This window comes from Annulohypoxylon truncatum (assembly GCF_022578515.1).
Source record: "Annulohypoxylon truncatum strain CBS 140777 unplaced genomic scaffold F4807scaffold_29, whole genome shotgun sequence".
In the NCBI taxonomy this organism is placed as follows: Eukaryota; Fungi; Ascomycota; class Sordariomycetes; order Xylariales; family Hypoxylaceae; genus Annulohypoxylon; species Annulohypoxylon truncatum.
Genome location: NW_025953815.1, coordinates 457,233 through 484,924, shown reverse-complemented (window position 1 = coordinate 484,924; position 27,692 = coordinate 457,233). Strand labels below are relative to the sequence as shown.

The following is a 27,692-nucleotide window of genomic DNA, read 5'->3' as shown; positions in this document are numbered from 1 at the left end:
CTGTATTACTGTTCCAATTAATCTAAACGAATCAGCCTACCTGGGCATCTATTTTCGGATCCCGAGGCGCAGGCTGCAGATATATACCAACAATCCCGAACGTGGAGGCGGCGCAGTCGGCAATCATACCTTGTGCTTCGTCCGGGGCGGCAGCAGCCTGCACGTAAGATCCTACTCCGTAATTTCGTAATTTGGGGGCCGGCGCGGCACGGGATGACGGGTCGTTCACTATAAGTTAGCTGTTTACCTACCTAAGTAGGTGGGTTCTCGTTTTATCTTACAGAGTTCCTGATAAATAACAGCTTGGAGTTCAACCGCGATTACCATCATGAATCACCAAGTCATAGCATATCGCCTTATCCGGTCGACCAATGTGGTGGCGTTCGCGGGGCTTGATATGGTTACCCGTGCCAAGACACGGGACGGTGGGCGAATTCAATTCCCGCCAGGATGGTGGGTGACACCGTGACACCGTATATGTGGCTCTCATAGTATCATCACCAACAGGAGTCCAAGTGAATGGTAACCAAATAAATTGATTGGTTACCGGGCGGCGGCGGCGATGCGAATAAGGTCTCCAGCCCCTGTCCTCCAACAGTCGCATACGGTAACACCGTACGTAGCCGAGGGGCCTAAATGATACCTAATTCGCAAAATTGTCCTATATCATAAATCGAATCTCGCACCATCATCTCAGCCCAACGTAGCCTTGCCCTAAATAAGAAAATAAGTCCGGACTAACTGTCCAACTACTTAGGCACTTAATCCACAAGTCTAGCCAAGTTCAATCCGTCCCAAAGCGGGACCATCAGGGTCTCCAAACGACTATTCTCTGCCGCCGCTTTGTTGTATTTGCGAATAGCAGCGACGGCGCTGCCTTCCCAGACGCCATCGAAGTCGGCGGGCAGCCACGGGTTATCGGAGCTAGAGTCGGCGACGAGGCCACGTCGCAGCGCGTTGTCCGCCGCGATGATTCCGCCCGGTCGCACGAGTCGCTGCTTCGCGCCCGGCTGAGACATCTCTAGGATCTTGGCCAAATATCCTGGGTACGCTGTCTTGTTGGCATCGAGGAAGACGATGTCGTACGGCTCGTCGGGGTAAGCGAGCTTGGGTAGGCTAAGAGACGGTTAGTGGGCTTCTTGCTATTAGGGAGAGGGAGGGAAGGAGATGGGCGGAGGAGGAAAACGCGGGAAGAAGGCTTACTCACGTCTCAGCAGCATCGCCGGTGTGGATCTCGATGTTGTCGTAGCCGTTTTCCTTCGCGGCTTGTCGGGCTAACTCGGAGTACTCTTCATCGTACTCAAGACCCGTGACCTTGCCTTGAGGCCCGACAGCATGGCTCCAGATCACTGTAATAATGGAAGTCAGTCACGTGTTCAGTATCAGAATGTCGGGCATGTCTCGGGAAAAAGAACCCCCCCAGCGAATGGGGATTGGATATCAACTCCCGAGACAGGCTAAAAAGGGGGGAGGTGGACTCGATATTACGTACTAGCCGAAAATCCAACATAAACGCCAATTTCGAGAACTACTGATATGTTAGTGGGCTATGCTTAGGTACACCTAGTTCTTCTGGGCTCGATGATGCCCCCAACCGAGGATGGACGTACCTCTCTTAGCGCCGATCATACGTGCGAGAAAGATCAAAGCCTGAGACTCAAAGGTCGAGATCATGTAGTTAGAATCATCACGCTCCTTGAAAATACGGGCATGGTAGTCTCTGAGTTTCTGAGGAACTGGGACTGAGATAGACTCAGAGTATTTGGAGACGCGGTCGCCCAGCGTCTCGGTGGTGTAGAGCAGTGTTGTCCCTTCCTTCATCTTGACTGTTCTTGATGTAATAGATGTAGATAAGTGTATATGTCTGAGAGTTGTGTATGGTGAGTAACTGAAGAGAGATGTAAAGGTTTCGGGGAGGCACTTACTGGACAAAGAATGATTGACGAAACCAAAGGCTGAAGGCAGCCAACAAGCTGATTATATACTTCCTCGTAAGATATTACGAGTCACTGTCACGTCTTATCTGGAACGAATGGGACACGCAGGCTGGGATCATGAGATGAAAAAAATGTAGAAATGCGGTTCGCCAAAGGAGGATATAACTTTAAAACAATTATTGAAACCGTAGAGACTGATTGCGTCACCTTCACCAGGGTATATAGTATAATTCCTTTGTCATTCTCCTCTCCTTCCATCCATGGATCCATGGGTCCATAGCTTCCTGCCACTTATGTACCTAAATCGTCTAGTGCCTGCCTAGGTAAGGTAGTCAGTGTGGTATGTCCTAGGTAACCCGAGGGAAGGCTGATGTTGCCTTACGTAGCTACCCCGACTCCGGAGCCGAAACCCCGTCAACCCTGACGAGTTCGCCGATAGATCCGAAGCGCGCGGATCAGATAAGATGAAACTTATATCTCCGCACTTTCATACTAGCGCTCTTGCAGGTATGGATGTGATTAGGACAACCTTATGTCTGGTCAGTTCAATGTCGCACCAACCATCTCACCTTTCTCTACCATGAAGCTGAAGAACAGCAATTGAATCACAGGTCACATACCATCACACCGCCAATATGACTACCTACCTACTACGTGGTAGCATAGAAAGCCGAAGCGACGCTCGGTCTCGGAAATCCGAGCGTGGAATCCTCGCCGAATTTACCTCTTTTATTCTCCTTTAAGACATACGTCGGAATTATGCAGGATTTCACTTCCACCCTCAATTCGACGCCCCAAATAAATAAATAGACTATAGACGGCCAGTGACTCTTAAATATTACATCCTTCTGTAGCGCTTATTTGTGTGACTCTCCTACTCACTATGTAGCTACCGTCATTCGTAAGCACGGCATCCTCTCACCACAACATCTCAATAAGGCTGATGCACGACAAAAACTCATCAAAGATGATGTAACTAAAGGAGTGTTCTATTTCGTTTGAGCGACATCTACCAAACAAAAAACACAAACACCAAACACAATACTAAACATTAATAAATTCCCCCCCATTACATCTCCTCCGCGTTTTCCTCCATTTCATTAAGCAGGTACCTAATCCATTACGCAAGAAAAGTAAGTAAGTCTCACTCCACCCCAACTCTTCACACTAAGTCAGCACCACAACAGCAGCCGCCAACGCCACCGCCAGCCCCGCCAACGCCATGGCTCTACCCCGCTCCTCCACGGCCATCATCACGCCGCCCGTAGCCGGGACATGGCGACGAATCCCGTTGTCGCCGTTATCGTCGTCGTTGTCGGCGCCGCTGTCGTCGCCCACGTTCTTGACGCTCACGTAATCCTTGGTACCAGGCTGGGCGGGCGCCGCCGTGGGCTTAGCCGGGATGAGACGGCGCGTCCCGTTGTCGCCGTTGTCGTCGTCGGGGTCGGCGCCGCTGTCGTCGTCCAGGTCCTTGATGTTCGCGTAGTTCTTGGTAGGCTGGGGGGCCTCCGTGGGCTTGCCGTGCTTGGTCGTTTTGGTCGACTCGGTGGGTTTGGTCTCGGTCCACTTGGTGCTCTTGGTGGATTCGGTCGACTTAGTGGACTCGGTTGATTTAGTGGGCTTGCTGGACTTGGTGGTCTCAGTTGGCTTGGTAGATTCGGTTGGTTTAACAAGCTCGTTCTTCTTCGTGGACTTGGTGGGCTGAGTCCATTTGGTGGATTCGGTTGACTTTGAAGACTCAGTTGATTTCGTCGGCTTAGTATACTTGGACTTGGTAGACTTGGTAGTCTCGGTCGATTTAGTGGTCTTGGTCCATTTGGTGGACTGAGTTGATTTGGTAGTCTTGGTATACTCAGTCGACTTGGTAGATTCGGTGGATTTGGTAGGTTTGTTTGGTTTAACGGGCTCTGTGGGCTTGTTGGGCTTATTGGTCTTCGTAGTCTTAGTAGTCTCAGTTGACTTGGTGGGCTTGTTCGACTTAGTAGACTCAGTTGATTTAGTAGTCTCGGTCGTCTTAGTAGACTCAGTAGTCTTGGATGACTTAGACGGCTGGTCCACATTGACTGGCTCAAGACGAGGGATGGGGTGAGAAGTCGGAGGGTTCGTAGAGTATTTAGGGAGGATATCATGGGAGACCTGTTGCTGCGGACCGACCAGGCCAGAAGGGTTCCACCCCGACATGTCGATGTCCTTTGCCTCCTCCTTCTCGGAAGGGACGAGGGCGCCCGCTAGACCGATGCCGGTCACGAGGACGGTTGTAACAGCTGATGTTCTCATTTTGGCTGGGTGCTTCGGGTTTGATTATTATGGTAGGTATGGCTGGTAAGTGAGGACTGGACTGTTTAAAAGCGTGAGGTGGGTGATAAAGGCACGAGAGAGAATCAAATTGATTTGGGAGATTCATCTAATTTCACCTCCCGTCTCATGTCATCTCACCTTATATATTCTTATGAACGCAGTACCTCTTCGGGATGAAGAGTCAAAGCACAGCACAGATAAGCTGTCACATTGTCCTCCTATGGCAAGAATCTGACTTTTCATGGCACTTACACGGATGGACGTGCGAAGGGCTTTACGAGCTGGTAACATTAACCTGTAACTTAGTGGTAAACCTACAAACTCGAGAATTTGGATAGAGCGATGCCAATTTCTATAAGCTTGCGGGACTTGACGACATATTATATCCAATATCCGATCAGGTTTACGTATACGCACATAGTTTCGAATATAACCGGATGGCTACTAAAAGGGACGGGGTCTCTCACATCAAGTCTGCCCTTGGCATTATAGACATTTCATCTGTGGCATCATAGCTTCACATTCAATGACAAGAGCACGGACACACTCAGAAAGATGCTTTGGAGCTGATCGTCTTCACAACTCTTGGCTAGGCGAGGCATATGGGAACAGAGCGGCATGAACGGTCTTCGAACTCGGCACTTTTCTCCTGACTGACTTATTTCCTACAGCCAAATATTCGGCCCAGCTATCACCTCCCGCCATCTGGTTTTGTGTATGACCCTCTCGTAATTTTCTGCCTCCCAGTGTGAAGCCTGGAACCGTTATCGAACGCCAGTGCGAGCGTACCCAGTGTCGTTGTATTTTACTCTTCCGGCACACCGGAAAATATACCTACTCTCATACGGTGACTCTGTAAAAGGACCCGTTAGTTAGTCTATTCCACAAGCAGACATGTCCATAGAAACGTACGAAGGGTAGTTTCGGTATTACTACCGCTAGCACAGCTAGAAAGTTGATGGTGAAATACGTGAGATCATAATGAGTATAGTGCGTACTCAGGAGAAACAGCACAATAGGAACACTGAGAAGGAATTTCTTGGCCGGTGTGTATTGTGCGCCGTCATCGATTTGCTCCCACATATTTAGATTATCGTATGCACCACTGTTGAAGTCGAACGGTACGCCACGAACGTAGTGAAACATAATGTAGGATCCGAACATGTAGGATATGTTTGTCAAGGTCCAAGAAGTCTCCTGAGAGACGCCAGGTATTACATCCCACAGAATCTTCAGCGCAGCGATCAGAACAATGTGGATGGTCCACGCTCCTATTAACATTCCCCTATTAGCTTATACGTCCCATCTGTAGGGGAGACGCGACCTCAGCTCCGTAAAGCGAGGAAATATACCCAGTATAATATCTCGACGTACCTTTAGCATTGACCCAGTTCGCATTGAGGTTCGGGAGAGCGGACTGATCACTCAGTTGCTCTAGTGGCTCCTGCGGTTCCTGATATATCTGAAGGATGCTACTAGACCGCCGTCTCCTCGTCGACTTGGAGTCACCCATGCTGAGATAGGTGGTACCCCGTGTCGGGGGGTTCGCACCGGCGTCGTAGGTGACGGTGCGGGGAATGAGGATCGGGGAAGGCACTTTGGCGGTATTGGACGGGGAAGTCGACCTCGAAATAGTTTTGTTGGTTGTGGCCGTCATCCGCACAGCTCGGATCGAACCGGGACGTTCTTCGTCGGCTTACGACGGGATATTCGAAGCGGAGGGCTTTTTGATGCCGTTGCGGTGGCGGAAGTTAAGGGGAGCTGCTAGCAGTGGGTTGCTAGGCAAGGAACCGGAATAGTGGAAATAGTCTGCAGGGTATCGTAGAATGGCAGCAGATGTCGAGGAGTAAAGGAAGGCTACGAAATGCTGCGTTTAGGAGAGGAGAGTCGTGGGGGACGTTGACATTGACGGGTTGCGGATGCGCGATGAGGCCAGACAGGAGACTTTCTAATATCTGCACTCTTAACTCGAAAAAAGCCCGGGAAGGTTACTAATTTGGTGTAATTGACTGACGATGAATACAATTAAGTGAAGCGTATTACGAATAAAGTGGTCGGTCACGAAGTTTAGAAGAATGATAGGTTAATTTAAGTAGAAGACAAGACAAGAAGGGTTATGGAAGATGATGATCAAAGAGAAATAATAGTTGTAGTAGACTTTTGACTGATTGAAGGAACATTCAGAGTCCAAGGACAGGTTTACTAGGGGCCCGATTTGGAGACAGGGGTCGGAAGTACCAATGAAAGCCCCAATTTTTGGCGTGGACTGCCTGAATTACTGCGTGGCTACAGCTATCCAGTGGAGATTTCGGGGTTAAAATTGGGTAAAATTGGGCCTCTGCTCATTTCTGTCCATTTATGTTGAGCTTCTTCCTGAAGGTACTAAAGTATCGTATCAACGTATCCAAGTACCAGAGCTAGGGCACGCAGCCAGGGTCTCACGAGACCACGTGACTGTCGTGCACTCGCATCTCAGGTTTTCGAAGGTTTCCAAGTCGTTGGAGCAAGGCCCAAGCTTCTGCTAACTCAGTACTAGAAGCTCGTTTAGATGAATAATATGGGTACCGCACCGTTGCATTGTTTTGTCTGTGCTACGTTCCAAGGTTTGTTTCTAATTGTGCAAGTGCATCGCCACAAATTTGCCATTTCGACCTTGGAAGTTTCCCCGAGATCTACAGAATACATCCATCCGGATGTAACAAAGTACCCAACTCGGCAATACTAGGTACCTACTACTAGGTACAGTACGTACCGTCAGGTACCTTGCTTTAGGTAATCTCCTAAAATCTTAAGAGCCGCAATATCAACATTCAATAACGAAATTTCATTTTCATATTGAATGCCAACACATCCCACACCATCAAACTCATCAAATCCGCGTTGCTTCGGGTCGCAGCTCCCAAAAAAAAATCCTGCCTACCTACCTGGCAGGTACTGCTCGATCTAGACGCGCTTTACATTTTGCGCTTCACGGAAGAGAAAAAAAGAGGACACATTTTGGACTTAGCAACATCAACAAACTCGTTTCTCAACGTACCTAGGAACTTACTTACCTAGGTAGGCATTCAACCATCAACAATATACCCTCGGGCGCGTCACTCTTTTGTGATGAGTGGCGCCACCGAGGAATCCGCTCCCGACGCCGGCCAGGGTGGAATCAGTACACCCAGTAGCCTATCTGGTCAAAAGCGGACACGCGGTTACGGAGAGCAATTGAAGGGATTATCCCAATCTGACGATGAGGACATGCAGGAGGCAGAGCCATCACCTGCTTTGAAGAAACAGAAAACAGATCATTTCGATGATGGCGATTCAGATCTGGATGATGGCGAGATAGTAGAGTCGAGTCCTGCTCAACACGCCACTCGAGATGTATCAACGTCCGCGTTGGAAGAATTAGGCTCAGTCTCTAATACTCCTGCCGAGATCCGAGGTCCGGGTGATAATACTTACCAGCCTTCTGAAGATGGTGAAATTGACAGCAATATGGCCGACGACGACTCAAATAACCCATTTTTCATTGACACAACTGGCACCATGGGGACGCCTGTACAACATTCGGGCTGGAATCAAGGAGTTAGTGTAGGCGCGAGGACCTCATTTGGAAAACCTACTACGCAACTCTTCCCCGGGAATGCATCCACGGCTCATACCGCTCTCTCTTCGGTATCCTCGTTACATATTCATGAAGCAAAGGATAAAGATGACGAAGATGAAGGCGAAGATGAAGATGATGAGGATCCTAAAGATCGCGATTACCAACCTCCGCAATCTCCTAAAATCGATTGGTTCAAGGACGTCGTTAAACCGGAGCCGAAGCCTAATCTTACGTTCAGTGTTGGGGGTGTCACGTGGAATCTCCGTCGTCAAGCTTTTCGAGCCAAGAAGCGAAACATATCTGATGCCAAAACGTTCTGGAACGTAAGACTCTATCCTTGGATTCTTGCACTGGCCGAGGCAAATGAGGACATGGCTGATCGCATAACTGCGGAGGTCGTTAAGGCAGGATTTAACGACCATGTGAACCGTAAAAGGATGGATAGCCTTTTGACAGGCCATATTAACCATATCAACAAAATTCGTCCTGTGGCTCAAGAAGTCTTAGAAAAGGCTGATCTGAAAGCTCTGATTTCGAAAGCACAAAATGCTCTCCAGAAGAAGCAAACCCAGACATCAGAAGGTAAGACAACAGGAAAAAAGTCCTCCCCGGCTAATGAATCTGCTCTTAAGGCAGCAAATCCCAATCCTCTCAAAGAAGAGTATATCCAGGATGACGCCCCGAGTGTTCAGAACGAGACCACCCCATCACCCTCTAATAGGCGTGCACGAAAGAAACCACTGAGCCCTGACGAGGAATTGCGACTACAACGAAGATATTTTCCACTTGCTGAAGATCCATCCATTTTCTGTCTATGTTGCTCCGGGATTGGGCATAAGACTATTCAATGCCCGCTATTACAATGTAAATTCTGCGGAAGCGAGGAGCACCGCATATTTGCCTGTCCGACAAGACGGAGGTGCTCAAAGTGTCGCCAATTGGGACACAGGGCCGAGACCTGCAATGAAAAACTTGCGCTTGCACCAGGGGAACAAGATGAGTGTGCGTTTTGTGGCGCGGAGCACTCAGATGAACAGTGTACTGAAATTTGGAGGACCTATAAGGTGGTTCCGGGACAACAGAAGAAGGTCAAGGATATTCCCGTCTTCTGCTACACCTGCGGCGGTAGTGGCCATTACGGACCCGAATGTGATTTGCCTGACAAGGGCATAGTCATGGAGCCCACATCTTGGTCTCAGGCAAACCGCAATCTCTACATAGACCCGGACAGCGAAAACGTCGCTTTAGCCCTCGTTAATGCGGGACCTGCTCCCTCATTTGAAACTGACATTCGCATCCGTGGGACGGCAACGAAACGGGTTCATACTCATTTCGTCTCTGATGATTCGGACGAGGATCTCATCCACGCGCCTGTCCAAAGGTCAGAACCTCGAGGACAAATTAGGATCTCGAGTAACATTGGTTCGGTTGGACAAGGCAACAATCGTGGACGCGATAACCGTCGAAATAATGACCAGAGCCGCCGACGTCAGAACGAGAGAGAATTCAGCCCCCCTCCCCCGCCTCCGTCGTACAATACTCAAGGCAACGGAGGCGCATGGCAGCCTCCCCTCCCGCCTGGCCCGCCTCCTCCTCGTGACAGGAACGAGAGACCATTGGCTCCTCCACCCCGGTCACTACCTCCTCGCCCCGCGACCTACGATTCTGGATCCAGCAGAGGTAGTTCCAATAATCGGGGTGGTCAAAACAATCGGGGCGGACGAGGAGGGTACCGAGGAGGTGGCCGAGGCGGCGGTCGGGGAGGAAGAGGCAGGGGAAGAGGGAAATGAGTTTACTCTACGAGCAAAGTCTTCTGTAGTGATACTTATTCTACGATGGGTATGAGAGATGCGATGCAGTAGTCATACCCCGATGGGACTCTCTAACCACACTGGTTTCCTTTTCAATGGCTTGCCTTTCCAAAGTCCTATGTTATGAGACAGCTGTCGCGACATAGGTTCAGCCCAGGGGAGCCATGGAGTTCACCCTTTCAAGCATCTTTCTTCATATGGAAAGACGATACCCGCCGCTACCTCATGGGGCAAGGGGGGAAATTCCCGTATGAAAGGAGTGATCTTCATCTGATACCGCCCTACATACTAAAGGAGGGCCTACTGCCTTTAACTTAGGTTTATTGGCCTTCCTCGTTCATTCTTGCCCTCAAGGTCGCCAGAAGTGACTCGAAATGCGACGCATGCGGTTATTCACGTAACAGGAACTTATATGGTTCCACTGCCGGCATTCCGAGATACGAATTAGTTATGCCTTAATGCAAATTGCTTGTCCATATCTTTACTGTTTTCGGCTTTCTCGGTATTCGCTGTAGGAAAGTGAATAATGTTCTGAATCTTCATTTTTATCTGTCTCCAACCCCTTTACCGGTATTCCAAATATGATTCATACGAATATATTCCCCTTTTCTAGATAATGTACCTACCTAACCCATCACTTGCAATCCGTAAGATCTATGCACTTTAACCGAAGCACATGATCTCTTGATTTCATACCGCCAGATGTCCATTTTCCCACGTGCATTAGTCCGTCCCACCCCGTTCTCTTCGCCGGCACATGCGGAACGAACGTACACCAATTATTCGTGCGAGTCGATCAATTTGATATCGCTCGCACGTAATCGCGTGTGCGTAATTGAGGTGGCGAAGCACGGAAACCGCGCATCCCGTAGATGCACTTATCGTGATCATTTCTGTGGTTCTAAATCTACCTATCCCACCCGCAATTCGGGAATTATCCGTAAACTCCACTCTCCGTCTCCCCTTTTTCGTGATGACCTAATAAGGATTCGACACACTTTAAACGAACCACCATCGACCGATACATATGTACATAATTCTAGTCTATTTCGGTGTTCAGCCTCTGTGGCTCCTAGGTATAACTGTAGTAACCGCTTCAATTTAGGGCTCGAAATCTTAGAGTGGCCATAATCCCCCTAACTACATAGGAAATTTTGCCTGGCTTCCTAAGTCCCAAGGGCTTTATAGCAAGATGCCGTCTCAAAGTTTCATCTTTGGCGTTATTTGCCGGGCTATCAAATTAATCTTGAGATCCTTAAATACTTAGAAAGAACATCGTTCCACTGCGAGGGGCCGAGTTAGTATTGACTGAATTCTATGGTTTACGCTATCCCATATGATATTGTATCCCTATTTTAGTATGACTAAGGAGTGCTACCACAAGTGTTACTCAAAACCGAGTATAGATTTCTTAGTTGATCTAATTTTTTAGGTTAAAAAAAAGAGGGGGGAGAAGAGGGGGGGGGGGGGGTTCTTCCGGTCCTAGAGGATGCTCTTTACCTCCCTGTTCAACAGAAGAGCTTGATATACAGTAAATAGATAAATATGTATAATTGGAAGAAATCAAGTCGTTATTCTCTGTAGAAAGAGCTACAATTTTAAGATGCCATGGAGACAGATATGGTAAACTGTAGTTAAGCATAAGCAAATCAATTTGATACTAAAATATCAAAAGTCTTTGTCGTAATAATGTGCTTGCCTGGGTAGCAAGATATTTATATGATATGTTACTTCGATGAGGGTAGCAGTAATGTCCTAGATATCAACTCCTTTGTTGGGTTGTCTTGGCTGCTTGGGTAATGTGGAAGGACTCATAATATAAAAAGCTCCCATGTACCCTAGCGTATATCGTCATGATATGACTAGATATCATAGTTGATGTTGAATACACCTCCGTAAACAAGGCTAAACTTAGTCTACATATCACATTAATGTCTTCTGAGACAAGAAACAGAAGCTCTTTGTCCGCAATATGGGGATATACAAACTTCGACGTATCTCTTTGCAGAGTATCTCATCGTTCATAAATGATACAGTCAGAAATTTTATGACAAATCCACTCTTGCCCATATTCTTTGACGATGGCGGAGACAATTGATATGTTAATACACAAAATTACCATCCAATAACATTGTTCATGGCTATGATCAATCATATAAACTCACCATATCCAGCATCCTAGCCCCCTACCATCATCGCCCATCTACGTGACTAACTTGAGTGACGTAGAAACCCATATCTGTAGTTCTTTCTCGGCTAAACCGTTAGTGACAACCTACCTCTGTAATCGTAGCCCTGAATCACCATGTCACAACAACCAACCACGAACCAACCCCCTAATATCTGCGCCCTTACACCTATCAACCACCTCTTCCCAGACTTCCCCAACTTCCCACCCCTCCGAGCCCGTCAACGTCCAACTCAAATCCAGACCCAAACCCAGACCCAAATCCAACATCCACCCTCCCGGACTTACCGTCTCCCTTCTTTCTCTTCTACCTCCTCATCTTCCTCCTCTTCCTCCCCTTCTACCTCCTTTCCTGCCCGCATCCTTCCACTCCCACCCCCACTCCCCATCCAAGCCCGTCCCAGAACAACCTACCAGCCCCAACCCCAACTCTTCCCACAGCAGCAGCAGCAGCAGCAACCCTCCAACCCGCAAAACTTCACGCTCGCGCCCTCGCACGAGAACCAGTACATAAAGCTGCGACCCATAACAACAACAACAACAACAACAACAGCGGGCGCGAAGCCCGCGCGCCGCCGCGCCGTCAAGACGTGTCAGGGAATAGCGTCGTCAGCTCCGGAATCGACGGTGTCGCAGTCACCAGGGGCGGGCCGCAAACCAGGAAAAGGAGATGGGAACGGGAACGGGACGGGGGCTGTAGCAGCGCAACAGAACAACACAAGAGCCGGCCTCGTGCTCCTGGAGCCGAAAGTTCGTACCTCGGCCGAGACGGCGCTGGGTTTCGCGTCGGCGACGTGGGATAGGCGCGAGGGCTGGTTGTGCCGTACTGGTGCGCCTGGTGGCGGGAGAGGGGAAGGGGAGGGAGTAATTAAGGAAGAGTCTGCTGATCGTTAAGGGGAGCTTGGATATGCCATCTTTTCTATCCTTGGATGAAGTCTAGGTAGGTAGGTCAGTAGGTATATATGAAATATCTATAATGAAACACTTGTCAGCACATTGTATTTATCTGAGTTGGTTGTGACATCTTGGGTGGGTCGATTGACTTAGAGGTCTGGAGGTGAGCGGTGCGTGTAAGTCCGTAAAGATACCCGGGTTTAGAGGAATTCGTGAAATCCTGTTTCGGTAGTCGATTTACTGCCAAGACGTGGTATCAGATGCCTACCTACATGTCTATTGGGAAGCATTAGTCGGATCGGAGTTTCGTCCATCGAAGACCTGATTGGGGGTTGGCCCTGGAACAGTAGAGACAAAGAGCATGGCTTGTGTGTATTAGCAACGCCGTTGCTTTATCGGGGGCACTGTAGGTAGCTTGAGTAGTGATATTTCCTATGATTAAAAAGGATTAGTCGTAACCTATGGGTTCATGTACGCCCTCGAATGTGAATAGTAAGGAGTCGCAAAGCATTGATGTTGGACACCTCAACTGTTTACCCTCTTGGCTTGTTGCTTTTAACGTGAAGGCGATAATTTACCTAGGGTTTTGAGTAATACCGAATCAGAAATCATACGTATGTATGTGGTCCTGCAAGTAAGGGAGACCACCTAGTTGAATGCTGGGAAGGCGAAATAGGGATTGTCACGAGGCGGAACTAAGAGGCTAGGGAAGAACGACGTTGTTGCGCGAAGAGCTCTAACTAACCCCTTCCAGGGAACGCGGTATACATACATAAACCTTCCTTTGTCTATAGCTAAAGGCTAGCTGCCAACAGGGCGGCCTCGTACAGGCCGACTCCCGACACCTCTGGCTACCAGCTCTCATGGAGGAAGCTTCTGACAGGGATGATCAGGTAAACTTTCTGTCTAAGTGCCAACGGAATTCTAAGGTTAATAGTATTTGATAGTATCAGCAAAGGTACATTCAACGCATGATACTATATTAATTCTATTTCGTAAAATCGACTTTTTCTATTACTCATTAGCATGCCGAATATATTGTATCCCCTTTTCTTTTGTACCCGTCTTGAGCCTGAAAGAGAATATGTTAGTAAAATCCAAGTGTTTCTAATATAAACGGAAGTGCTACAAACAGCAAGAATAATATCGTAATAACATACCAAGTAGGCATCAAGATCGCGATGTCTCGTCCGAAGCCGCGTCACAGTCCGTAGGTCATAATTTCTGGACTTAAAAGTCCATGTGCAACAAAAATGGAAATGAGAAAAGGTCGTCTGATCTACACCGCTTCGGAATCATTCAAGCGGGCCCGAGAGGCTCAAATGGCGGGTTAGGTCTCCAGACGATCTGGGTCCGGCATGCGGACGTATGTATTTGATCATATTATGATATATCATAGGCCAGACCTTGCCGCATCGGCAAAGGACCAGTGCATGTAAGCAGTCAAAATGACGTCCCGGGTTTGACCCTCATTGAAACTAATTAGGTAAGGTCGTCGAACTGTCAGCGTTGATAGGCTGGTAGGCCCTTTTTTACATATATGTTTGGGGCTATATTGGTTCTCAAAAATTAGATTACTACCTGCCTTATACCAATGCCTCGCAATTTGAGTCACAATATCCTTCCTTGGGTAGGTAGGTAGGTAATAGGTGCCGACTAATGTGGACTTCATTCTAGCGATCTGCAGTGATTAGAAACTTACGCACATAGCATATTGGCTCGAGACGGGAGTCTTGTCCTTCTCCCAAATCAATGGGTAGGTAGGCAATTAGCAGGATATAACAATATTGTGACTCTAACTCTAGACCCTGACAGCTGAATAGGTAGTTTGGAACTCGGACCATCGCTCGGAGATTGGTCAAGACAATAAGATGGAGTTTGAGGTCAACAAGAGCAACATGATCTTGTGGGTTGTCCTCACATTTTCGATGTGCCGGAAGGAAGAACCGGATAGACGATGGAACGAACCTTCAAGCCCGGATATACCTATCATATGATAGAACTGATTGGCAGCCTATCCCCTAAGTCGTAAGTCCGATGAGACTTCGTGACCACCAAGTCCTTATCAGGAACTTAGACCGAGAGGAGAAGATGTCGTGGCCATGATGTTGCAACTAAGAGTTTAGAGTAGCATGCTAGGAACTGCGGTCTATACTCGAGTCTATTCATCTTCGAGTTTGCCATTGTCCGTCCTGGCGATTATTTCTGCCAACATACCTACCGCCCGCCACTTCTCGCTTAGCCCAAGGATCCGGAACCCTTGGAAGGAATCAAACCGGGCCTGTAACCGTGCCGCACCGTTGTGCGCCGCAGAATCCATTAAGTCCTTCTTATAAAGACAAGGCGCATGTTATTAGCATGTCCCATTTGAAGAAAGTATGGACTTGTTATAATTGTAAAGCGGTCGAGTCGGATAATTTCCAGTAATCGTCATTCCGATAACAAAAAGTGACTATGTTTCGACGCGGCCGTATTGCCTAGATGGGGTTAGGCCAGGATCGACGTATGAGGAAGAATGGTACTTTTTTTTCTCTTTCATTTGGGTTGGCTGTTTCGTTTGTAAATGAGAGGTCGATGGTCTCATCATCGTTGATTCGTTAAAATCCCCGACCCAGACTCAGGCAGAAAGCGAAAAGGGCCAGAGCTCGCAAAATAAGTTCCCAAATTCCTTCGCCGGCTTACCCGATCTGGGAGGATTTGATAACCTGAACCGGGAAATGCTTGGACTTTTATGGACATTTCAATCCTAATCCCCATCGTGGCAGCACATGCGGCAACACAGATCTGCTGGGGTACGTTGCAGTGACTATTCTGCACGCATCGCTTGCATCCCTGTCGCCTAATACCATTGATTGCTGCATCGTCTCTGCATCATCTCCCCTCATCTTTGCCGTGATTCGGGGGCTGCTTGGCCGCTTGGATACTTGGATGCCCGTAACCTTTCAATGGCCACAACTTGTCAGCTTGTTGCTTGTTAAAGCCGACGGTCGAAAAAATAGTCCCTTGCAGCTGGACCTATAGCGGGTCCACATACCGCTGTCTACTGCCCCTTTTGTTCTAGTCGACGCCGCCGTGCCACAGAGCCATAAATAATTATGCGAAAGTCCCCACGCTACCTTCCCCCCGGTACCTAGACGATTAGCTCTTCAACGTGACATTAGTATCTTTATATACTGACGACATACGACCTCGACAAGATTACGGCGCTGTTACATAGAATATGTTTCATCCCGAAGTTGCCGTAGACATTGCGTTGTGGGTCAAGATTCTTCCGAATACATATTCAACATGAGCACTACCGGCAGCAGTATAAGAAACTCGATGCTTAAGCATTGGAGGAATAGCAGCATCTCCCTCGGCCGTAGCGGGAGCAAAAGGGGCAAAAGCGAGGACAAGGCCGCCAAGAGGAATTCTGTTCAACCCGCCACTACTACTACTATCACGACGACCAAGTCTCCCGATTCTAAAGCAGAAGCTCCGCCTGTCAAGGCGCCCGAAAAACCGATGGATGATAGTGCTGAGTCGACCGACGCGGCAACGTCCTCATTCAAAGGTACCAGTCTCCATGTGACGGTACACGTCGCACCAGAGAACGTCGAGAAGTTTCTAGCAGCATTCAAGGAGGTTTTCGACGTCGTGGCTGCCGAACCCGACTGTCTATTCTTTGAGGTTTACAAATCCGCGGAAGAACCAGGCAAGATTAGTTGGGTTGAGAACTGGTATGAGTTTGCTCTCCATCAACAGACCCGGAATCAGAACTGAGTACTGACAGGAAAACAGGGGGAAGGATATACAATGGCTCATGGCTGTAGGTCCAAGTCCCGTCATCCTTTTGAACATAGAACAAGCGAAGGCAGAAATAAAACTAACCCATATGAAAAGAACCAAATCACGAAACCATACTACAAAGAGTACTTCGAGAAAACCGAGCCCATGTTTCTCAAGCCTAGGGAGTTTCAAATCTTGGAGCCTGTGGGGCCCGGATTCACAATGAGTAAGGCGAGCCATTAAACGCTGGGAGGCTACTGTAGTTCGCAGTAGTTGGTCGACAGTACCGATAATTCCTGCTAATAATAGTATACCATAATACAAATATCACGTCTGGGTAGCGGGTATCGTGCATTACTTGGGTAGGAAAGGGGCGTCAAGGAGAGTTGGTAGATGCGAGACCAAAAAGATTTTCGCTTAATTGTATTTAGCGAGGTAGCAAGCATACGACAGAGCTACCGTACTATTATCCAATACTAAGGATTCCAAAAAGAAACTCGAAGAAACGTGTGTAAGCAACGCCCACGAGACGAGTTCCCAAACGATAGCGCAGAAGCATTGTCGCCGGTCCCGCCTCGGCTGCAACACGCCGTCCCAAGCGATGGCGTAAAAGCACTGTCGCCGGCGAGCCTTTGATGGAGAGCCTCGAATGACAGCGTATCCAAAACACAGATGGGGTATCATATGCAAACGCCAGAACCAAAAACCAAAAACAATCGGGAAATAATAAAAACAAAACCCCCGTGTGCGCCACTGTCCCACAAGATAAGCAAAAGGCGATAGCGTTCCAGCATTTTCACCCCGCCTATCTTTCATCCCGATGCGCCAATCTCAGCGATGGCGCAACGGCACTTTCGCTATCGGAGCTAGAAACCCCCCGTATGAAATGCGTATTGGGTCTTCAATGGGCGTAATTCGTGCTGGGAAATCGTAATAGAGTTATGTTATATCGAAGGGAATGGCGAAAAAAAGGCGACAGGTTGAACTGTCCTGGATTTCTGTGAGGAGAGGACGTCCACTCTATGGCGCATTGCTCGATTGTTGAAAATCACGGCGGGCCATCACTGTGGTGATTTCCAGGCTAGACCCTACGTCCTCTTGCTCCACCACATACGACCGAAGCCGCGTTGCTGGAGCTCTCGACGAGCCGCACCGTCTTGGAATTCGTCTGCCCCGTCGATCATGGAGCTTCCGCCGCTGCTAATTTTCTGGCTAGGTTTATTGCCGACGACCTTCAGCGCAACAAACATGACAATGCTGCTAAGAATGCTCACGCAAAGGATGCCAATCATAACCAAATTACTTCGACGGTATTGATGAGGTCCAGCAACAGCATCGGCCGGCCAACCCGTGTATAAAGCATACGTCGTCGTAATGCTACCGAGATTCCCTAGGCCCGATACTAATGCTGATGCAGCAGCGACACCGACTTCTCCGTGGCGTTGTTGGAAGATTTCATTGGTCCAGGTCATACAGATAGGTACTGTTGGACCTAGTCCGAAACCAACCATCAAAAGTCCCCCGTACCTCGCCCAAGGATTCGAGGTGGGAGCGAAGGTCACGGTAAGGAGACCGGCAATCTGGATGCATACAGCGCATGAGAAGAATAATGGGCGGAGGCGATGGAAACGGTCCGAAACCGGGGTGACAAGCAAAATCGCAATAAGATCCATCTAACGGGGTTAGAATTCAAAAATTCGGTATTTAAAATGGCATTCAGGAGAGTTCGACTTACAATCCAGATAGGTGCGAAGAGGAGACTAAGTTGCACGCCGGTGAATGACGAGTTAATACCGCGAATGATCACCGTACCATAGAGTTGTGTGCCGATACCGACTCCAACAACACCGAAATACATGAGAGTCAATGGCCAAAGTCTCCAGTCGATAAGGACGTATCCCAAGTCTTTGAGAATCCAAGGCCTTGGGTGATAAACTCGCTTGAGATCTTCGTAATGAACTAGAGCATCTTCACCCGTCAAAGCTTCAGGGGTGGGGGGAAGCCACTTCATGAAACCGGAGCGTTCTCTCTTTACACCCGGTGGCAGTGGACGTTCAGGCAACCACCAAAGTAAGGTCCAACCGAGTACAATGGCAAGAAGTCCGTAGATAAGAAACATCCATTGGAACCCGACGAGCCCGCCTCTGCCATCCATGAGCTGGAACCCCGCAGAGACTAGGCCAACCACTGCGGCTGATACCTGCGCAGCGGTGAAATACTGTCCAATTCGTTTGCCCGTGCGAGAAGGGGGATAGAACAAGGTCAGGTAATAGGACATGCCAGGCCACATACCAGCAATAACGACACCAAGCAGGAAGCGCAGTAGCCTTACTTGAATGTTAGCATATTACGTCAAATTTATAAGAAGACTCTCAGACTCACTTCAGACTCCAAGCAGCCCTGACGGCGGTAAAGCAAGCTCCTATCACACCCACAGCAAAGACAATCCTAGCCATCCATACTCGAGGGCTAAGCCTACTCATGATGAGGTTTGAAGGGCAATCGAAGATGACATAGGAGACGTAGAAAAGGGCTAACGCGGTAGAAACATCATTGGACGAGAGGTTTAGCATTGTGATCAAGTCATGGCCAACATTTGCGTTCATTGTCTGCGCCAACCCGATATTAGAGCGAATAGCGGAGCAAATAAAATATAGGATCCAGAATGCTATAATTGATTCTCAGTATATGTACGAGCTACTAAGGGTGGTTGATGCTCTTACCTGGAATAATGCGACGGTCTAGTTTCCTGTAAACTTGCTCTACTCTCTCGATGTCATACTCAACGGGTGTAGGCCGAGACTCTTCCCCTTGAGTTGCCGGTTCGGGATTTGCGTTGGTCTCGACGAGGGTCTTATCCCCCGCCATAGCTAAATGGGGAGCCATACTTCGACTGTGAAGCAATGGAAGCGCGTGCTACAAGTCTTTTCAGGCCACTAATTCTGCTTGTCGTGTTTTGAGTCTCTCCAAGCTAACCCACTCACCGGTGATGCCAATCCTCTCCGGGCGAATCCCTAATGTTGTATAGAGATGCTTTGAGTATGAAAATTTCAAGAAGAGAAAGAGGTGAGAATTTGCAGCTACAGGTAATAAAATGCTCATTAGTAGGTTGAGTTCAACATAGCCAATGGGGCAACTGCTAGAGGTAGACTTAGTGGGGCACTATCCCCCTACTTCCTCATCTAACTATAAGGGGATAGTTCAAACTCTATTATAGCGACATTGTCTGGATTCCCTGTATAGATTTAGACGTAAATGTAACCTTATCCTCGGGTCCGATATGTCATTGCATGGATTAATAGGTACATACCGGATACATGAGGCGGGCTTGTTTGCTGGTGAAGCCACAGTACTAAGTAAACAAGCCTCAACACCAAATTCACGGCCCTATCCCAGGCCAACAAGAGTTCATGACTGTAGGGAGAGAAGTCTCGCTCAGGAAGATATGGGTATACTGAAGGCCGCCGCATTGAACGTAAGATGACGCAGACGGCTGATTCTATTGGGCCTCAGTCATTGACTGCATAAGAGAGGGGATAAGAATGAATACAGGAAGGGAAATGATTATATATTATTAGTTGTTATAATCTTTCACTTAATTCTTCCAAAAACATCCTCTCCTCGGGCGAGAGATACATGTCATCTGGTACGAGCACTCGCCCTCGTTTTATAACCACCTTCGCCTCTTCTGAGACGTCTCTTTCCAGATGATGCGTCGTGGTTATCTCGAGCTTGGTTCCGTTCTCGCTGCTGTAATCACTATTGCTCTTCTCCTGCTGCTTCCGACGACCGACTTCCGCCGGTGTCCACCAGTAGACGGGAAAGCGCCTCTGGATGTTGTTTAATAGTAGCGCCACGCACTGCATCAATACGCAGTCCAGGAGAACCACGGGCAGTAGGAACCATCCGAGATGCGCTACATTCGGGTCAACCACTGCGAGTAGCGCCGTGGCGCCCGCTGGCGGATGGACGGTTCCTGTCAGGGCCATAAATGCAACGGCACACGCACAACTTAGCGAGCCACCCAGCCACGTCAAGTCTCTAGACACAGAGCCTAGCGCAAACAACTTGCCAATGGCAACACCGATGATAGATGAAAATAGTTGCCCAAGGACGGCACTGCGTGGTTGCGCGAGAGGTGATTCTATGGCGTAGAACTCTAGAACCGCGGCGGCGCCCTTGAACCATGTTAGCGGACCGCCCTCGCAAACCAATCTTGGGTGAGACACGTCGGTCGGAGACTCACAAAACTGCCGATAATGATAGGCGCGCCATGCGCCTCGAAAGAGGGAATGGCGCGGCCCGCGAACTCGATGATAATCAGAGAGCAGAAAACCCCGATCAAGGCCCAGAAGATCATGGCAATGTTCCCCAGTGGCCTTTGCGGCCCCGGCCTGTGGCCTAGGAAGTGGGCGATCGGGTACGGTACGTGCTTCCACGGCGCGGCCGGCAGCCAAGGGTTAAGATAGTCGTCGATTTCGAAGTTCCATTGCGACGGGCGGAGAGGCATCTGTGTCTTAGGCACCCTTGTCGTCGAACCGCCAGGGATTCGAGATCGCAATCGAGATTGAGATTGAGAGTTGAGAAGGTTGTCGCGGGAAGAGGGGAAGCGAGCAACGATCGCCCGTCGCCCGCGATGCATAGACATGCCAGCGGGCTGACCGGATCGTATTTATGACACTAGCCCAGCTTTGTTGTCTGCGTCAATGGTATGGATGTGTTGTACTATTATTTTATGCCGTCCTAATTATTTTTTTCCTTTCTCATTCCACGAGGGAATGGTGTCATTCGCGCACCAAGGGCATGGAAAGGACGGCTAGGGAAGACATTTGTGAACCGTTGACTAAAACATTGAGGGTTTCTCCAGGGATACTGGGAGGCGATGACCAATTGGTCTCCCACCTAAGCGTCATATTGGGTAAGGGAAATTCCCAAAAGGGATCAAGCCAGAGTGTTGGATCAAGTGGCATGGGCATGCCCTGACTCCGTCCCCCGAATGCCGAATTTGTGGAGTCGTGGACCCGGTCCGGCCGCGACATCTCCGCGGAGCTATCCCTTACCTTTTTCATATATACGACTTGTTTCACTCTAAAACGACGAGATAAGCAATATGGAATCTGTATGATGGGAATACAAAATCGGGATATTTACAGACGATCAAGTAGCACTAGCTCCTAACAGCGACCATTCGCTATCTCGCCCTCGTGACTAATCAGCCCTCCCCTTGACTACCTAGTTGTATCCATCCATCCATCACATCCACCCTCCTTTCTCTCCCTTCTTATATTTTCTTACTCTCAATTTTATGATTGCTATAAACGAGTACAACTAAAAAATCATGATAATAATGATTACAGAAACTGTTCATGAAAGTGGACGGGACCTATGGTCGTCTTATCCCAACGTAGTAATTCAATCTAACCTCTGGGAAGTAGAAATGTGAACACTATCATAGCCTCCCTGTTTGATGCCTATTCAATTTGTAGCAAGCAATTCACTCTCCTTCCCGTCATAAACCGAGTAATAGAGAAATTCTAAATAAGTTTTATCTCTTGAGTCCCTATACTACCGAAGTCTACCAGCTCTTCCAACCTGGTTTCAAGGTCTGATTCAAAATCGGTAATGTTCACTACCCCTAGCCGTTCAAACACTCCATTCTCTGAGATGCCGAGGACCAGGCTATGATACGTGATCATGTAGATGAGGGAGTCCTTCTGATGGCTTGCTAGCACGAACAGGGATACCGTATTTCCACTTTCAAGTTTCCTGGCCGGTTGGTTGGTATGATTGCTTGACCTCCTCACTGACCGTTGCGGTAAGCCGCTTGAATCAATGAAATCGAAACTTTCAAGCTGGGCATCTTCAATAAGGGACTGTTCAAATCTTCCTGGAGTCCGGAAGACTTCGTATTCCCCCTGGTCTGAATAACGCACTTCTACGTTTCGTATCAGCTTCCCTTCGAGCATTACTGGATCACCATCCGACAGCGGAACAGCAATAAGGCGCGCATGTTCCTGGAAATCTACATCTCTGTAAAAGTCCTTGAGCTTACGCTTGAAGGGAAGGATGGGACAATCTAGCGATGCCCATGAGAAGCTCGGGCTCCTTTTCACTGCCGGGAGCAACGCGTTCCGTTCTTCCATAGTAGAAAAGATGTTTCTCTGCCATAGAAGATGGCGGATGAGGTGATTTGTCCATAACCCAGCCAGATATTGCCATCCCGTCTGTCTCTCCACTTGTTGACGTACTCCGGACAGTGCTGGCAGTCTATCATTCGCATCTGACAATTGACGTAGTGTGTATATCACCACAATTTCATCCCATAGTTCGAGTATCTCCAAATCACTCTGGCCAGCAGATATTATTGGCGCTTTCTTGACACGATGGTACTCCTGGCACTGGCATATACTGGCTTCCCTGCAATGCCATTGGAGCTCATCTGTTGAATATGATATCGTTCGAGTCGGTAGTAAGTACTCCTGAAAGGTCCAACCACGTCTTTCTATAGGATCAACCGGTTCAGAATACGGTACATCGGTTCCGTGATAACCGCTTGCACAATGAATCCTCGCTGTTAAGATTAATCCCGGTTCGCTGGCAATACGATACTGGAAACGGCGTGGTCGCGAAGAATGACCAAGGAATGACTGATGTGCTGAGCTAACCGAAGATGCAGCAATGGTGAGATAAGCTTGTTCATATATGGAACACATCTTCCCTGACTGTTCTTCCCAATCTTCCCAATCTTTCCTGTCCCTTTTTGTCTTATCGGGTTGAATTATGCATAGTGCGTCAACCCAAAGATATCTCAGCCCAAGCTTCCGAGTAATATGAATCGCATCTCGGATAGTTTCTGGCAATTGCTTGAGGCTGATCCCCTCCCTTAGCGATTCTATGTTTTCATTCTTGGTCACCAAAAACTTAGCATCGCCCCAACAGTAGCTGAGAGCAACGTAATATTGCCAGGAATCGCTAAGTGACGTTTCATGAAGCTTGACTAGCCCATCTCCCACCAATCCTACATCAATCAGGCGCTTCGGTGGAGGTAGGGATGGCTTCTGCTTGCAAATGTTATGCGTCTCGGTGCAGATCTTAAGACAGTTCCTCAGATAGTTCCACGCTGTCTCCGAGTCCGGTAGATCAATATCTGGTCGTATTGGTATGTGTTTATAGACCGATTCAAGTTGCCCCGATATTGATTCTATAGATATTCAGTAAACCTATTCTTCATGTAGGAGCTGTGTATACCTTACCGGCCTGCCAATATACATCAAAAGAAAATACTCGCCACACATATATTCGTATACTGCTTTCATTTAATTCTAGCGTCACACCTCTCTCTCTGGTGACGCCGTTGCTGGAGGGAGCAAACGCCTTGATGGCCCCTTCGATAAATTTGCAATAGACACAGCCTGCTGATGCTGAGTCTCTCATGAGTTCAATATAGGTACAAATGAACCATATTCCCTTGAATACATATAATCTATAGTTAGAAAGATCACGAACAGGCTCGAGGGCTTCTTTTTCAGCCGCAAGAGCTCGATCGAGATTACAACATATGTTGCAACCAAGTCTAGGTGTTGTCTCCAATGAGGCTACCTCGGATAGAGTTACATGTGCATCAGGAGGTTCCGTTTCCATTTCGATTCGACCACAAAAAAGTATGATTAATTGTAATCTTGCACAAGAGCACTATATAATGGAGGAGGAAAAGATTGTCAGTACGTGACAAGGGACGAAAGGCCAATTTGAATGCTAAACTTTTGGGGTGGGCTATGTAACCTAACTGCCTCTTGTGAGGCTGGCTGTATGTGGCTCAGCTACGTACATGTGTATATACATCATTACACCACTGCCCCCTATCTACTGGACGTATCGCCATTGCTTATAAAGGGATAATACATAGAATTGTAAGGCTGGCTGGCTCTAAATCTGAGTTATCCATTACAAATAATTACCAGTAGGTAATTGTTGAATACCGTGACACCTTTACTCAAGAATTCAGTGCACCTTTGTGGTACTTATCTCCCTGCGTAGTTGGATACATATCATTGTTCACCAATGGGTTGTCGCCATGGCTCTAGCTGCACAATCTTAGCCACAGCGCTTCTAGAAAATCGCTCATTGGCCTCATTCTGACTAGAAAGACGTAAAATAATCCATCAAACGTGAACAGGCGCTCATATTCATTCATCAACAGAACCAAATAAAATACGAAGAGCACTTAGGGTCTCCTGACTATTTTCTGACCTCTTTCTTTCGTATAATAGGCGTTCTAATTCCTATAGCAATAGGTAGGTAGGTTTGTGGCAACCAGGGAATCCTCAGTGTTACATGTGTTCTGTCACTTTCCCTTCTTTCCATCGCTAGAATCCGGTATAACGGTCCAACACCTCGTGCCCCTTTAACGTAAATAATTCATTGATCCCCTACAGTGGAGAGCGAAACCTCGACAACTCTTCCGCGATTCTCATCTTCTGCTTGGAGCCCCCATGTATATTGAGCTTCCAGAAGTATATGATTTGTAAGGGCTTGGTTTTGCGGTGGCCTTTTTTTGGGTGCTGTATGGCGGGATTTGGCTGGCGTAGTTCATGACCTGTATTCGCTTCGATGAGGGTACATGGTTAATGACATCTCTCGCCATGTAATGATAGTCAAGGGAGTAGCCGCCGCTGGTGCTAGAGGACTGTTTGGCTGACATATCGGCAGGCGTGCTAGTCGAAATCGACGATGTGAAATTTCGTTCAGGGAGTTTTGTCCGGTTCCGTATGTGCGTATATCCACTCTAGCTTGTCGTATTGGCTACTGAGAGACGCTTGGTTTGATGGAGTACTCTTTCTGGAGGAACCCGTGGGGAGAAAATCCATCATATATGTTTCGGTTTGAGGATGGAGCTTTACGCAAAAATCTGTGGTGAATCACCTGGTGAGTAGACAGTAGGGGTTTAAGGCAAAGTCATGGAGGTTAGTTCACGATAGTATCGCGGTACAAACTAATTCAAGTGTAGATTCTCTCAAAGATAGAAGTCAACAGTAAACCAGTGATTATTTGATTGGCCTATGAGAGTTCCTTCCTCTACCTTGCTAAAAAGTTCGACTGGTATGTGACAAGGTATACAGTGGATGATTAGAATAGAAGTTGTAATTTCTTTTATACAAATCCAGAAACAGCTTGGGATTGAAACCTCATGAACCAGCACCTTCGCACGATGTAAGACTGGTATCCATCGCGAATTCTGGGTTACTTCTGGTAAAACATGCGAGTGGTTGGTCTATAATTACTACAAAAACGTATGCAGAAGTTGAGTACTACCCACGTAAGTTCAGATAGATTCAATGGAGGTTGGAAACATATCCTTTAGTCTAGGAGTTCTAATTTTACGTCTCCTTCTTCGTCATCAAGTGACCGTTGTTATGGTGTTACTCGATTTACCATGCATGAACGAGATGGTTTTAAGATCAGAATAGGAATTGATACACGATGTACCTGTTTTGCGATAGTATAATTAATGGACAGAAAATGAAGATATCATAGGGCTACCTAGGTAGTTAATATTAATGAGTAACACAATCTCTTTTCCAGCTGTGAATAAACAATACAATATTGTAACTACAAGTCACAACATGGTCACCATATATGTAACTATTCCGCCAAAATTATCGTGTGCAGGATCCCTTGCAATCTCAAGATTCAATTGTCAAGAAAAAATCGACACACAAACCCTATATGCGGTTCCTCCAGCACTAATCTCCTTGGAGACTAAGCGGTGTATATCAGGGGCTGAGAGCAAGGGGCTAGATAACAGCCGGTTAGCTGTAGCCTGTATATATAATATCTAGGACGACTATACAAGGGGCCGAATGCTCCAAAGGGTTTTAGGAAAGGGACAGGTGTTAATCAAGGTATTTTACTACATACAAGCGAGCTAAGGCGAGCTACCTCCTACTCTCACTCGCTCTGTGACAAAGTCTTCAACAACGTGCCCAACCCCCTGGTAGTGGAAGTCCTGTTTATTTGTCCATATATTGGCTCAATATGTCCATGCCTATGGCACAATACGAGTTTGGAGACACAGGCTTAGTGTTGTTAAAGCTTGTCTGGATCTAGTCGACGTGAAGAGCTCGAGGGGGAGGAGAAAAGTGACTTAATCAGATTTGTCAGCCATAAGTCAACGTCCAAGAAATTGAAAGATAATAGGACTTTTAAACCGGCTTCTTTTCCGCTCATGTACTCTTTAGTTGTCTTTCGTAGTTTTTCTTCTTCTTGTAAGACCATTATTTCCAGGAAGAATTGCTAAAGAACACATCAAAGGCCTGGCCTCTGCATGCTTCTATCTATATGTTCTTGCAAACTCGTTCTCAACGCTCTTTGGGCATTTTCCGGTGATTCAGATATCCAGTAACACATCAATGAATTAAGTCAAGCAATGAAAGTGACTTCTCGATATCAATTATGCACTCATTCAAGGCCTTTGCAACTAAATGACAACGCGTAAATGGATAAGAAACCTAACCTTCGTATTTCATTATAGGTACCTACATACCTAGGAGAAGTGAAATTAGACCGAGCAAGAATTATTCATAATTTGATATATCGGCGAATTATCATCTGAATATGCTGGCCAATTACATAGCCCCCAGGGCGAGATGGCTGAACAGATGAGTCATGAACTCGTCCTACCTGTCCTACAGCCTAGGTGCACACCACGATGTGTGAAAACCCCTCCCAAGGTCTGTGCTATGTATGCGTCTGTGTGGCTTCTTACCATGCCTATATGCAAATCATACAAAGCCGACGCCGCCACGGTAATGCGCATGGAGGGCACAGACATTATGCCTCATAAAGTACATAAAGTACTTCCAGAGGGTAGATACATACATGCGCACCATAAGCACTCAGCCGGGCGAGATACTTCCAGACTTCAACAGCGAACATGACGTATTCCACCGATATATGCCTGCGTCCGTGCCCCTCAGCGAGACCGGCACCCGTCGCACCGACAGTAGGCACAGACGGACCCCAAAAGCTCTTCAATGTGTAATAATGGCCCGAACCCAATCATACATGTCTTGGAAATCTTGGAATTTCATCCAAAGTTAAAAAAAGAAAAAGACGGACAGGGCTTACAGAATGAGATACGGTGTGGCGGCGAGATTCTTTTTTTAAGAATCGCTACCGTGACACGGCATCGGGCTACC

General features: G+C 47.7%; 9 protein-coding genes across 9 annotated transcripts; 3 read left to right on the top strand and 6 right to left on the bottom strand.

The window, feature by feature from the left end:
* Window positions 1-345: 345 nt before the first annotated feature.
* Window positions 346-2,570, bottom strand: F4807DRAFT_192981 (S-adenosyl-L-methionine-dependent methyltransferase). Its single transcript, XM_047993709.1, has 7 exons — window positions 2,558-2,570; window positions 2,320-2,466; window positions 1,926-2,256; window positions 1,611-1,864; window positions 1,493-1,528; window positions 1,208-1,349; window positions 346-1,116 (listed from the first exon to the last, which is right to left on the bottom strand). The coding sequence occupies exons 4-7, from the start codon at window positions 1,819-1,821 to the stop codon at window positions 762-764; spliced, it is 744 nt and encodes a 247-aa protein (XP_047851779.1). The 5' UTR covers window positions 1,822-1,864; window positions 1,926-2,256; window positions 2,320-2,466; window positions 2,558-2,570; the 3' UTR covers window positions 346-761.
* F4807DRAFT_436375 (uncharacterized protein) lies at window positions 2,525-4,702 on the bottom strand. The gene is made up of 2 exons (XM_047998956.1): window positions 3,125-4,702; window positions 2,525-3,070 (listed from the first exon to the last, which is right to left on the bottom strand). Exons 1-2 carry the CDS (start codon window positions 4,212-4,214, stop codon window positions 2,982-2,984), a joined length of 1,179 nt encoding a protein of 392 aa, XP_047851778.1. The 5' UTR covers window positions 4,215-4,702; the 3' UTR covers window positions 2,525-2,981.
* A 76-nt stretch (window positions 4,703-4,778) lies between these two features.
* On the bottom strand, window positions 4,779-5,631 carry F4807DRAFT_436373 (ORMDL family). Its single transcript, XM_047998955.1, has 2 exons — window positions 5,148-5,631; window positions 4,779-5,088 (listed from the first exon to the last, which is right to left on the bottom strand). The coding sequence occupies exons 1-2, from the start codon at window positions 5,514-5,516 to the stop codon at window positions 5,041-5,043; spliced, it is 417 nt and encodes a 138-aa protein (XP_047851777.1). The 5' UTR covers window positions 5,517-5,631; the 3' UTR covers window positions 4,779-5,040.
* Window positions 5,632-6,939: 1,308 nt separating this feature from the next.
* On the top strand, window positions 6,940-10,122 carry F4807DRAFT_436370 (uncharacterized protein). Its single transcript, XM_047998954.1, has one exon. It carries the CDS (start codon window positions 7,344-7,346, stop codon window positions 9,621-9,623), a length of 2,280 nt encoding a protein of 759 aa, XP_047851776.1. The 5' UTR covers window positions 6,940-7,343; the 3' UTR covers window positions 9,624-10,122.
* A 1,641-nt stretch (window positions 10,123-11,763) lies between these two features.
* Window positions 11,764-12,973, top strand: F4807DRAFT_436368 (uncharacterized protein). The gene has a single exon (XM_047998953.1). It carries the CDS (start codon window positions 11,950-11,952, stop codon window positions 12,724-12,726), a length of 777 nt encoding a protein of 258 aa, XP_047851775.1. The 5' UTR covers window positions 11,764-11,949; the 3' UTR covers window positions 12,727-12,973.
* Window positions 12,974-15,859: 2,886 nt separating this feature from the next.
* Window positions 15,860-16,824, top strand: F4807DRAFT_192653 (uncharacterized protein). The gene is made up of 3 exons (XM_047993706.1): window positions 15,860-16,445; window positions 16,507-16,534; window positions 16,609-16,824. The coding sequence occupies exons 1-3, from the start codon at window positions 16,015-16,017 to the stop codon at window positions 16,735-16,737; spliced, it is 588 nt and encodes a 195-aa protein (XP_047851774.1). The 5' UTR covers window positions 15,860-16,014; the 3' UTR covers window positions 16,738-16,824.
* A 622-nt stretch (window positions 16,825-17,446) lies between these two features.
* F4807DRAFT_192668 (MFS general substrate transporter) lies at window positions 17,447-19,611 on the bottom strand. Its single transcript, XM_047993707.1, has 5 exons — window positions 19,479-19,611; window positions 19,218-19,410; window positions 18,877-19,162; window positions 18,230-18,821; window positions 17,447-18,167 (listed from the first exon to the last, which is right to left on the bottom strand). The coding sequence occupies exons 2-5, from the start codon at window positions 19,378-19,380 to the stop codon at window positions 17,583-17,585; spliced, it is 1,626 nt and encodes a 541-aa protein (XP_047851773.1). The 5' UTR covers window positions 19,381-19,410; window positions 19,479-19,611; the 3' UTR covers window positions 17,447-17,582.
* A 464-nt stretch (window positions 19,612-20,075) lies between these two features.
* Window positions 20,076-21,004, bottom strand: F4807DRAFT_453048 (HPP family-domain-containing protein; the record flags this gene model as incomplete). The annotated part of the gene is made up of 2 exons (XM_048000408.1): window positions 20,076-20,672; window positions 20,741-21,004. 2 exons carry the CDS (start codon window positions 21,002-21,004, stop codon window positions 20,076-20,078), a joined length of 861 nt encoding a protein of 286 aa, XP_047851772.1.
* A 581-nt stretch (window positions 21,005-21,585) lies between these two features.
* F4807DRAFT_192724 (HET-domain-containing protein) lies at window positions 21,586-24,229 on the bottom strand. The gene is made up of 2 exons (XM_047993708.1): window positions 23,748-24,229; window positions 21,586-23,695 (listed from the first exon to the last, which is right to left on the bottom strand). The coding sequence occupies exons 1-2, from the start codon at window positions 24,133-24,135 to the stop codon at window positions 22,029-22,031; spliced, it is 2,055 nt and encodes a 684-aa protein (XP_047851771.1). The 5' UTR covers window positions 24,136-24,229; the 3' UTR covers window positions 21,586-22,028.
* Between the last annotated feature and the right edge of the window lie 3,463 nt (window positions 24,230-27,692).

What these genes read in the sequence shown, in the direction of transcription:
- F4807DRAFT_192981 (XM_047993709.1), bottom strand. Translation starts at nt 1,821, where the DNA reads ATGAAGGAAGGGACAACACTGCTCTACACCACCGAGACGCTGGGCGAC. An exon ending in TATGATCGGCGCTAAGAGAG is followed by an intron (nt 1,529 to 1,610) that starts GTACGTCCATCC and finishes ACATATCAGTAG; the next exon opens with TTCTCGAAATTGGCGTTTAT. An exon ending in TTATGTTGGATTTTCGGCTA is followed by an intron (nt 1,350 to 1,492) that starts GTACGTAATATC and finishes CCATTATTACAG; the next exon opens with TGATCTGGAGCCATGCTGTC.
- F4807DRAFT_436375 (XM_047998956.1), bottom strand. Translation starts at nt 4,214, where the DNA reads ATGAGAACATCAGCTGTTACAACCGTCCTCGTGACCGGCATCGGTCTA. An exon ending in GGCGGTGGCGTTGGCGGCTG is followed by an intron (nt 3,071 to 3,124) that starts CTGTTGTGGTGC and finishes AGACTTACTTAC; the next exon opens with TTTTCTTGCGTAATGGATTA.
- F4807DRAFT_436373 (XM_047998955.1), bottom strand. Translation starts at nt 5,516, where the DNA reads ATGTTAATAGGAGCGTGGACCATCCACATTGTTCTGATCGCTGCGCTG. An exon ending in TAATACCGAAACTACCCTTC is followed by an intron (nt 5,089 to 5,147) that starts GTACGTTTCTAT and finishes GTCCTTTTACAG; the next exon opens with AGTCACCGTATGAGAGTAGG.
- F4807DRAFT_436370 (XM_047998954.1), top strand. Translation starts at nt 7,344, where the DNA reads ATGAGTGGCGCCACCGAGGAATCCGCTCCCGACGCCGGCCAGGGTGGA.
- F4807DRAFT_436368 (XM_047998953.1), top strand. Translation starts at nt 11,950, where the DNA reads ATGTCACAACAACCAACCACGAACCAACCCCCTAATATCTGCGCCCTT.
- F4807DRAFT_192653 (XM_047993706.1), top strand. Translation starts at nt 16,015, where the DNA reads ATGAGCACTACCGGCAGCAGTATAAGAAACTCGATGCTTAAGCATTGG. An exon ending in ATTAGTTGGGTTGAGAACTG is followed by an intron (nt 16,446 to 16,506) that starts GTATGAGTTTGC and finishes ACAGGAAAACAG; the next exon opens with GGGGAAGGATATACAATGGC. An exon ending in ATATACAATGGCTCATGGCT is followed by an intron (nt 16,535 to 16,608) that starts GTAGGTCCAAGT and finishes CCATATGAAAAG; the next exon opens with AACCAAATCACGAAACCATA.
- F4807DRAFT_192668 (XM_047993707.1), bottom strand. Translation starts at nt 19,380, where the DNA reads ATGGCTCCCCATTTAGCTATGGCGGGGGATAAGACCCTCGTCGAGACC. An exon ending in AGACCGTCGCATTATTCCAG is followed by an intron (nt 19,163 to 19,217) that starts GTAAGAGCATCA and finishes AATCAATTATAG; the next exon opens with CATTCTGGATCCTATATTTT. An exon ending in TCTTCGCACCTATCTGGATT is followed by an intron (nt 18,168 to 18,229) that starts GTAAGTCGAACT and finishes TAACCCCGTTAG; the next exon opens with ATGGATCTTATTGCGATTTT.
- F4807DRAFT_192724 (XM_047993708.1), bottom strand. Translation starts at nt 24,135, where the DNA reads ATGGAAACGGAACCTCCTGATGCACATGTAACTCTATCCGAGGTAGCC. An exon ending in TGATGTATATTGGCAGGCCG is followed by an intron (nt 23,696 to 23,747) that starts GTAAGGTATACA and finishes GAATATCTATAG; the next exon opens with AATCAATATCGGGGCAACTT.